This window comes from Myotis lucifugus, unplaced genomic scaffold, assembly GCF_000147115.1.
Source record: "Myotis lucifugus unplaced genomic scaffold, Myoluc2.0 scaffold_542, whole genome shotgun sequence".
Lineage (NCBI taxonomy): Eukaryota > Metazoa > Chordata > Mammalia > Chiroptera > Vespertilionidae > Myotis > Myotis lucifugus.
The window spans coordinates 214,191-225,018 of record NW_005871590.1 but is presented as its reverse complement, the minus strand read 5'-3'; the positions used below and the strand labels follow the sequence as shown (position 1 = coordinate 225,018).

Here is a 10,828-nt window from a genome sequence, read left to right as displayed (position 1 = left end):
ATGAACCACACGGTCAGCAGAGACCACGTGGCCTGGTCCAAGGTCCCCAAAGACACTTAGGACGTTCCAGGGCCTTGCAGGCCACCTCCCAGGAACTGGCCAAGGACCGTCCTTGGGGCCAGGTGGATCCTTTGCGGCAGAGTGAGCAGCAGGGCTTGGTGCCAGGTGGCCCGAGCTGCCCTGTGGCCACGTTGGCGACACCTGCTTCTCTCCTTTGCCAGCAGCGACGGGTGTGGGCCACGGCAGCCCTGGGTAGCACAGGGTTGGCCCGGGCACTCCTACCCCGTCAGGATTCAGCCCCGAGGGGGCCCACGCTTCATCAGGCGGCTGGAGGCGCTAGATGGAAGGCCACCCTCACGTCCCCTCCTTATTCTAGACCAGCAGTTCTCAACCTGTGGGCCGCGACCCCTTTGGGGGTCGAACGACCCTTTCACAGGGGTCGCCTAAGACCATCGAAAAACACATATATAATTACATACTGTTTTTGTGATGAATCACTATGCTTTCATGATGTTCCATTTGTAACCATGAAATTGGGGGTCACCACAACATGAGGAGCTGTATGAAAGGGTCGCGGCATTAGGAAGGTTGAGAACCGCTGCTCTAGACTCGCGGACACTGGGGGGCAGATGCCAGCCCGCTCATGGGGAGGTGACGGAGCAGGAGACCCTCTCCCCCCAGGGGGCGGCTTCCGGCTCCTGCCTGCTCTGCGCCCGGCCGAGGAGCAGGCGTTTACCCTCGATGCTTTCAGAGGCCTCTTTGTTCTCATATATGTTCCCAGTGCTCGGGAGGCCCGGCACGCGCTGCCTGAGTATTTGGCGTTAATGGGCGTGGACAGTCAGGCCAGAAGGCAAGGCCTCTGGCTTTCACACAGTTGCACATTGATCCCGAAGCAGAACCTGCCGCCAGATGAAACGCGCAGCGTCGTGGCCGCCATAAAGGAGGCATTCTTCCTTTTCTGTTTGAAGGCAGCCTTTCCCGGGGGCCGGGCCGCGGGGCGCCCCGAGGGAAGCCGCCTGTCCTCCGGGCGCGAGCTGCTTTGCTGGGAGGCTGCTTTCCCAGATCCGGCCCGAACCAGCCGCACAGCCGCTGTCAGACAGCGATGAAGAGTGAAGATGCAGAGTGAAAAGTGCTGGGGACAGTGCTGGCTGTCCCAGCGTCACACATCAGCCCCAGGCCCCCTGCGGCTGGCGGGACAGTGTTGTTGATTCGGCCGATCAGATCAGCAGGGGAAGCTGGAAGCTCGGGTGGTGCAGTTGGTGGTGCAGTTGATGGCCGAGAAGGAGGGCTGGGTGGAGATGGGGGTGGTTTGCTCATTTGTTTTTCTGTGGGGTTTTTTTGTCTTTCGTTTTACTTAAAAAGTCTTGTGTAGGTTTTGTTTTTACTGAAACCAAGAGTCTTGGTAAAACTGTACAATATACATGCATTTGAGTGCCTGTGAGGAGAAGGAAATAGCTCAGATCAGAGCGCAGGGAGAAGGCTGCGGACTTGCGGAGAAAGCGTTTCTGACCCGCGTTGTTTTTGGTGCAGCTTTACCGCAGCGACAGCGACAGTTCCACGCTGCCCCGGAAGTCCCCCTTCGTCCGCAACACTTTGGAGAGACGGACCCTCCGCTACAAGCAGGTGTGTGCATGTGAGCTAATACGGAATCCACACTTCCCCGGGAGTTATTCTTACAAACCTTCATAAAAGCAGTCTTTTAGGTCGTATTCATTAAAAGGTCATTTATTTATTTCCTTGTTTACTTGGGTAAAAGTTTAAAAAGCCTAATGATGTCAAAACGTTACCCATGTTTCTTAATTTCCTAAGATAACATCATGATCTAAGATGTAAAATAATTCGTGTTCTTTACATTTTTTAAAAATACACTAGTATTTTTATTGACTTCAGAGAGGAAGGGAGAGAGGGAGAGATAGAAACATCCATGATGAGAGAGAATCATGGATCAGCTGCCTCCTGCACGCCCTCCACTGGGGATCAGCCTGCAACCCAGGCCTGTGCCCTGACCGGGAATTGAGCCAGTTCATAGGTCAACGCTCAACTACTGAGCCACGCCAGCTGGGCTCTGGGATTTTAAACAAAAACACTTGTATGGTTTATGACATGCTTCCCCCTTATTCAGCGCATTGTTAATATTCCATGTCAATAGTTTAACTTTTTCCAATGGCTGCATTCTATACTGACCTTGTCATTTATTTAATAAGTTTCCTCATGTTATAGATATTTAGTGTGTTTTTCTTTTGTCATGAACCTTAATTGGATCACTTCTACACACCACCAGTTGTGCCTTTCAAATGCAAGTGAAAATGAATTTCAGAATGAAAGAAAATACACGTTTTGGCTTTTGGTATATATTGTGAAATAGCATTTTAGAACGATGATGCCCATTTTTTGATCCTGCCAGCCCCATAGGGGAGGGTCTGTTTCTCCACACCTTTGCAAATACAGCCATCGTCATTACAGAAAAAAAATTGCTGTCATTAACTGGATATTGAACCAAGATTTAAATTAATCTCTCCCAAATCTATGTTGTGTTTGGTTTTTTAACACTGGGCCATGTGAAGACAAATACCTCCCTGATAACTGTACTCCATTGTCTCCTGTATTGGGGGGAAAGAACCTTCTAGAAGGCCCGAGCGTGTGCTCACGGCTGTGGTCTCCTGCAGTCCTGTAGGTCATCCCTGGCCGAGCTCATGGCCCGCACGTCCCTGGACCTGGAGCTGGACCTCCAGGCGTCGAAAACTCGGCAGAGGCAGCTGAACGAGGAGATCTGCACCCTCCGCGAGCTGAGGCAGCGCCTGGAGGACGCCCAGCTCCGAGGCCAGACCGACCTCCCGCACTGGGTGCTGCGGGACGAGCGGTTCCGGAGCCTGCTGAAGGAGGCGGAGCGGCAGGTGAGCGGCCAGGGCCCCGCACGGCCACTGCGGTGCCCGCGGGCTCAGAAGGAAGCCTTTTAGGGGGTCAAACCCTCATGGCAGCCGTCCCGCTCTCGCCTTGCAGCTGGGTCTCTCTGTCCAGCGCGGTGTTCTGGGTCCCACGTCTGTGAGGCCTGACCCTGAGGAGCTGCTGTGAAGGTTCCCTGGGGGGAGTGGGGGCGGCGGGCCTTTCTCCCCTTCGTGCCCCCCGAGCTGGCAGTGGCTTCATTCATTCTTCCTTAAAACTGGAAGTAAACCGTCTTGTTCATCCACTGTTGCCGCTCCAGACCAGACAGACCAAGCTTGACTTCCACCAAGAACAGGCAGCTGAGAAGATGCTGAAGAAGGCCTCCAAAGGGGTCTGCCAGCTGCGGGGGCAGAACCACAAGGAGCCCGTGCAGGTGCAGACCTTCAGGTAGGGGCGCAGCCGCTTCCGGCTCCTCACTGTCAGGCCTCTGTCCTCATCAGCTGACGGAAGTCCCGAAACCCCCCAAGACAGGGTTCCCCGTGCTGTTAGCATCTTCAGGTTTCTTCTGCTCTTTTTATTCTAGACACTTTTTTTCAAGCTATTTATAGTAATAATGTAGGTTCCATTTTTAAAATTTTTCTTTTTTTTGTTAATTTCTCTTTTTCTTTTTAAAAAATATATTTTTATTGATTTCAGAGAGGAAGGAAGAGGGAGAGAGAGATAGAAACATCAATAATGAGAGAGAATCAGTGATTGGCTGCCTCCTGCACGCCCCCTACTGGGGATCGAGCCCACAACCTGGACATGTGCCCTTGACTGGAATAAAACCCGGACCCTTCAGTCCGCAGGCCGATACTCTATCCACTGAGCCACACCAGCTAGGGCTCTTATTCTTTAAAAAAATGTATTTTTATTGATTTCAGAGAGGAAGGGAGAGGGAGAGAAAGAGAGAAACATCAATGATGAGTGAGAATCACTGATCGGCTGCCTCCTGCACATCCTACACTGGGGATGGAGCTCACAACCTGGTCATGTGCCCTGACCAGGAATTGAACCGTGACCTCCTGGTTCATAGGTCTACACTCAACCACTGAGCCACGCCTGCCAGGCATGGTTCCATTTTGCATTTAGTTTTGTTTAAATGAAAATATCCCATGTTGCCATGCAATCCGTTCCCTTTGTTGGCTGTAGTGGCTCATCGCATAGGTATAATTTGCCTGAATACCCCCTTTTATAACCTGTTTCTTTCCAAATGTTTGCTGTTATTAACACAGTGATTTACATATATATCTGTGTTTCACTGTGGCCTTATTTTAACTTCTGATTAAAGCATAACGCACATGCAGGAAGTGTGCATATCCTAGGTGTGAAATAGTTCAGGGAATTGTCACAGACTCCACATGGCAAGAATGAAACATCAGCAGCCTCAGACTTCCCACACCAGAGGGACCGCCGCCTTGAATTCGAATACTGTAGATCAGTGTTCCCACATCTATTCTCATAGCATAAAACTAACCATTTGAAGTGAACAATTCCATGGCACTTAATACAGCCACAGTGCTTTGCAACTACTCCCTCTGTCTAGTTCCCCAACATTTCCATCACCCCCAAAGGAAGTCCATTAGTAGTCACCCCCTCCCCCAGCCCCTGGCAACCAGCAGCCTGCCCCTGTCTCTATGGATTTGCCTGTTCCGGACGTTTCCATCAATGGTGTCATACAGTATGTAGTCTTTTCTGCTTGGCTTCTTCGGATAATGTTTTTCTTAAGGTTCATCTACATTGTAGCATGTGTCAGAACTTCATTCCTCTTTTTTGTTTTGTTTTCTTAATCTTCGCTCGAAGATATTCTTTCCATTGATCTTTTTAAAGAGAATGGAAGGGAGGGAGACAGAGAGAGAGAGAAACATCAATGTGAGAGAGACACATCGATTGGCTGCCTCTCACATGTGCCCTGACCAGGGCCAGGGACTGAGCCTGCAACCAAGGTCCGTGCCCTTGATTGGAATTGAACCTGGGACCCTTCGGTCTGTAGGCCGATGCACCAACCACTGAGCAAACCATCCAGGGCACTTCATTCCTTTTTATGGTTGAATAATATGTGCCTGACTTTTACCCTGAATTTTTTTATACCCTGAATTTTCACTTCCCCATCATAAAAGAACATAAAGCACTGTAGCTACCTTCCTTCAATTCTGATTTAGAACACCTTCATTTGTATACATTATTTATTCATTTTTTAATAAAGCAAATGTTTACTGAGTGCCTGCCGCATGGCAGGCACTGTTCTAGGCACTAGAGACAAACCCTTGCCCTCACAGTCCTTTGTAACTTCTATTCAAATTTAGAGACTCTAGACCGGCTGGCGTGGCTCAGTGGTTGAGTATCAACCCATGAACCCAGAGGTCATTGGTTCGATTCACGGTTAGGGCACATGCCCGGGGTGTAGGCTTGATCCCTAGTAGGGGGCGTGCAGGAGGCAGCTGATCCATGATTCTCTCTCATCATTGATGTTTCTGTCTCCCTCTCCCTTACTCTCTCTCTCCAAAAAAATAAAAAATTTTTCGAAAGTAGAGACTCCATATGCAAACAGATTTGTTGTTGGTATTTCAGTTCAGTTTGTTCTGTGGATAAGGAAAGCTTTCATTGGTATTGCAAGCCTCCTGGCAGCTCTGCTTGCGTTACGTGGGCGTCTAACCTGGAATTCTTTCCCATCGCAGGGAGAAGATAGCGTTTTTTACAAGACCAAGGATTAACATACCTCCTCTGCCCGCCGACGACGTTTGATGTAGTGCTTTGTACACACGAAGTATTTATCTTCCTGTTTTATTTTCATGAAGTTCTTAGACTAGCTAAAGTTGTCTTTAAAATATTTGTGCAAAGCTATTAATATACACATTTTGTAAAAAAACACACATATATCTATACATATATATTTTATAATAGTGACGGCAACAGGGCTTGGTTTTTCCTTGTTGTGAAATTGACATCTCTGAAGACAAGTTATTTTATAAGAGATCAACTATCCTGTTAAGAGTGTACAGTTTTTACGCTGTTTTATTTGATTTAAAGGCTGGAAGACAGAAACGAAGTGAGTTCAGGCAAATTCACTGTATTGTAACTTATTTATAGTACTTTTTTTCCTTGAAGGAAAATACTGACTTTAAGATGTATTTTAAGGCTGAAACTGTATTCCTCAGTATTTGTCATGCAGTAGAATGGAGCTTCGGGGCCGGTTTTGTTTCTGACACAGACATGCAAACACTTTGTGCTAAACTCGTCACTCGTACCAGTGTCTCCTGTGTGCCTTGATTGTGTATATTGTCCACTGTCACACTCACTGTGTCCTGTTGAGATCCCACCTGGGGCTCAGTCGCAGAGCCCGGTCCCCCGCGGGGACTGGGTGCCGAAACCCCCCATTTCTGTGTTGTGTCAGCGCACGGTTCTGTGCTCCCCCCCGAATTTGAAGCTTTGGAAGCGGCCCTGGCTGGGGCCTGCCTGTCCCCAGCGGCTGCCCACGCTGCCCTGCACCGACCCGGGCAGCCCGCCCCTCTGGTGCACCCCATCCGACCCTGACCTTGACCATCAGGAAGTCGGTGCGGGGCTCCCGTTCTACTGCTCTGTCATGAAGGAAAGTGAAAGAGACTTAGAAACGCACTGTCACCAGTCAGTGACTCCGCCCAGGCGACGGCAGTCTGACCTCTGACTTAGGCTTGACCTCTGAAGGCGCTTTTCTGGGGAAGGAAGCGCATGCGCATGCGGGTGACTGCTGTCACCCAGCGAGTCATTCACAGGAGAGGATGTGAGATATTTGATTGAAATCAGAATCCTTCCCCCCAATACTGGAATCTACCCAATATTTCTTAAGAAATCTTAGAAGTAGTTCACGAGAAAATTGTTTTATGTAATAAAAATCCCACTATTCTTTTGAAATGCCAAATGATATAAATATTTTGCCTAATGCGTATTTATTGTATACGGAATGCACTCTCCCTTCTGAGGCCTCAGAGAGTAAGTGAGGTGGTCACATGGATTAGAGAAGAAAGCGGAACTCTCTCGCCCTAGATTCCCTGCCCCTCCCTGAAGTGCCCCCTTTAATCCATGTCTCTCCTCGTTAGTCTGTAATCGCCCCCTTGTAGAGCCCACCTTCCCTTTGGCATTTATTAAAAGTGAATTTTGTAAAAGCATTTCATTGACACGCGACCTGTCACGGGCAATGGAAGTTGTCAGTGGTGGTAAGACTGAAAACTTTATGCTTTTCACCCTTGTCATCTCTTTGCTATGTATTTGTGCCTCGACTCTCGCTGGTTTTTTGTTGCGTTTTGTTTTTTTTTGGCTGATTTCTCTGTGTTCATGCCCACAACAGAGATAGAGACGCGCAAAGCGTCGCTGCCCCGCAGAAGGCACTGCGGAGCCCGGAGGACAGTGGCCGGGCCCCCTCCGTGCGCTGCTGACACTTTCACCAACCACTGTCTGCCCTGCCCTCGGGGGTGCGGGGCCGGTCACTGCCGCCTCGGGGTGCACGGCCCTCACGTGGGAGAGTCCCCTGGCCGTGGCCTGGCTGCCCCTGTTCAGTGGCTGCCACCTGAAGCCGGTGCCTCGAGGCCACTTTTCTGCTAAACTCCCCCTGCCCCGCGGAAAGCCCGCTGCGCCCTCGGGGAAAGCTCTCACGTGGTGTTGGCAACAAATCTCACTGCCCAGCGCGGACAGATGGACACGCGGGGTGCCTCCCCGCCCCAGGGCTTAACAGAAACCCCAGAAGCAAGCACAGGCCTGCGCTGCTGTCTGTCCGAGGAGCACTTGGGGCCTTCCCCAGCCCCCACTGTCCTGGCCCCAAAGGGCACCAAGCCAGCCACGGCCCAGCCGGGGTCAGGCAGGAGGACTCCGCCTTCATTCAGGGACGCTTCGTTCTACGCCACCCGCGCGTCAGAAAGTGAAGTCCTATCGTCTTACGGGGTATTTTCACCTTCTGTTTCACCTGGTCCACGCCACGCCCTGGGTACCAAGCACCGTGCCATGTTCATCAGTTCGAATCCAGACACGGGAAAAGGGAACTTGATCTTCACCGCATCTGATCATGCAATTGTCACCTCCTGTTGTGGGAATAAGTTCTAATCAGTAGTCATCTCTGTTCTAATTGTGCCATTTGTATTGCTTGAAAGTATTTCTTCTATAAAATTAAACTAATCTGCCTTAACAACAAAGTGCAAATGTGTGATTTTTTTAAAATACTGTCATTACGGAGACTTAAATATATAAAGATGTATATCATTTTTTTCAACATACAAATAGAGGCATAAAAATAGTGAAATGAACACACACTCAGCCATCCCGACTTCAACACGGCTCGGTCCTGGCGGCTCTTGTTTCGTCTACACCTCCCTCTGCCTCCCCTGTCCTTCCACACCTTAACTACGTCCTTAATCCTACCAGAGCTGAGGCCCTGAACCTAACTGTCCCCTATACCTGGGCCCCTGAGCATTAAAGAGAAAAAACCAACATGATATAGAAAAATGTTAGTTACATGCAAACAAGTGGTTAGAATAAGATGGAACTTGGAGACATTGTAGAAAATAGGTCTACCTTTCATCTACCTTTCATCTAGCGCCAATATTCCACCTTTGTGTGGAAATTACTGAAAGATCGGTACAGTGGTCTGGTAGGGTTAATGTCATTATCCAGGGTTCATCTCAGTCGCCTCATAGGCCATTCTTTTTTTAAAGAGTTTTTAAAAAGATTGATTTTATAGAGAGGAAGGGAGAGAGAGAAACATCAATGAATCATCGGCTGCCTCCTGCACGCCCCCCACTGGGGATCGAGCCCGAAACCTGGGCCTGGGCCCTGACCAGGAATCGAACTGGCAGCCCTTGCGTGCATGGGACGAAGCACAACCAACTGAACCATACTGGCCAGGGTGATCATTCTTTTTTAAACTGAACCAGTGGTTCTCAACCTTCTGGCCCTTTAAATACAGTTCCTCATGTTGTGACCCAACCATAAAATTATTTTCGTTGCTACTTCATAACTGTAATGTTGCTACTGTTATGAATCGTCATATAAATATCTGATATGCAGGATGGTCTTAGGCGACCCCTGTGAAAGGGTTGTTCGACCCCCAAAGGGGTCGCGGCCCACAGGTTGAGAACCGCTGAACTGAACGGAATCCAAATATCTGTTTATTGGGATTTTTAAACCTTTATATGTTTTTTAAATCCTTCACCCATTTCTCCCACCCCCTTACCTCCCATCTCTGGCAACCATCCATCTGGTTTTCTTGGTAACAGCTTGTTTGAGATAGAATCCACTTGCCATACATTTTACCCTTAAAAAGCATATAATTCAGTTTTTAGTATATGCAGAGCTGTGCAAATGTCACTATTAATTGTAGAACTTTGTCATCATCCCCAAAAGGAACCCTGTACCCATTCCCAGTCACCCCAGTTCTCCGCCAGTCCCCGGCGACGCTGATCTGCTTTCTGTCTGTGGCTGGGCCTGTTCTGGACATTTCATATCCGTGGAGTCATACACTGTGTGGCCTTGTGTGTCTGGCTTCTTTCACTCAGCAGCGTGCTTCCCAGGCTCACCCGTGCTGCGTGTGTCCGAACTCCACTCCTCTTGGTTGCGGAATGATATCGCACCGTGTGGATGGGCCACACGTCGTTCATCCAGCTCCCAGATGGCTATGTGTAGCTATTATGAATAATGCTGCTGTGGTCATTCACATTCAAGTTTTGGACAGATGTTTTCATTTCTCCTGTGTCTCTAACAGTGGACTTGCCGGGTCCCGTGGTAGCTCTATGTTGAGCTGTTCGAGGGACTGCCAGGCTGCTTCCGCAGCATCTGCACCATTGACATTCCCGGCAGCGGGGTAGGAGGTTCCAGTGGCTCCACATTTTTTTTCTTTTTTAAATATATTTTACTGATTTTTTTACAGAGAGGAGGGGAGAGGGATAGAGAGTTAGAAACATCGATGAGAGAGAAACATTGATCAGCTGCCTCCTGCACACTCCCACAACTAAGGTACATGCCCTTGACCGGAATCGAACCTGGGACCCTTCAGTCCGCAGGCTGACGCTCTATTCACTGAGCCAAACCGGTTAGGGCGTGGCTCCACATTTTGACGCTCGTTCAGTCATGTTGATCACAGCCGTCCTACTAGGTGCGAAGTGGTGTCTCCCTGGAGTTGTGTCTATTTTTAATCTACAGGATCCACCCCCCCTCCACACACACACCGTGTCATTTGTCGAAGAAACAAGGGCGCATGTCTCCTAGTCCCCCACTTTCCGGGCTTCGCTGGTTGTATCCCTGCTCCTCTGAACTCTCCTCGAAATAACTCCTGGGAAGAGCCGCTGAATCCAGCAGCGTGATCAGAGTCCAGCTCCTGTCGCCCCTTCCGTTGCGGGGATGTGGGTGGCGAGACATATGTTCACCCACCAGGCGGCTTATAAGGTTTCTTTTCGTAAGTTCGCAACGTCCATCAATGCTCAGATCCATGAATTCACTGAGGGTTGCAAAATGATAGCAATTCTATCCATTTTTAAAATGATTTAAAAATATGTTTTTTGATTTCAGAGAGGGAGAGAGAGAGAAACATCGATGAGAGAGAGTCATGGACCGGCTGCCTCCTGCACGCCCCCTGCTGGACGGGGATTCAAAAAGTGACCTGGTTCATAGGTCAGTGCTGAACCACTGAGCCACACCGGCTGGATGACACTTGGTTTCTTGGTGGTGGCGGAACCCATTGCTACCGGGTTGGTCATTGTTTTTAGGCCTTTTTAGTCGACAGACAATATTTTCTTTTTGAAGGGTAGGATACAAAAGGGATGCTAGTAATAGAATCTCACATAATTGCTCCTTCGCTTTACCCCACGTCACACAGATACATAATCGTGTCCGGATAACAGTACCAATATGACCACCTATGCATAGTTACTGACAACTGCCATTT

The 10,828-nt window shown here is 49.2% G+C and overlaps 1 protein-coding gene across 2 annotated transcripts in view; it reads left to right on the top strand.

The window, feature by feature from the left end:
* WWC3 (WWC family member 3) overlaps positions 1-8,084 on the top strand; it is a 74,302-nt gene extending 66,218 nt beyond the window's left edge. For both annotated transcript variants that reach the window (XM_006104110.2, XM_023745434.1), the window contains 4 exons: positions 1,531-1,623; positions 2,667-2,894; positions 3,203-3,330; positions 5,601-8,084. In XM_006104110.2, the coding sequence (XP_006104172.1) occupies positions 1,531-1,623; positions 2,667-2,894; positions 3,203-3,330; positions 5,601-5,667 (516 nt within the window). In that variant the 3' untranslated portion in view covers positions 5,668-8,084. The remainder of the gene's footprint in view (positions 1-1,530; positions 1,624-2,666; positions 2,895-3,202; positions 3,331-5,600) is intronic.
* The last annotated feature ends 2,744 nt before the right edge of the window (positions 8,085-10,828 follow it).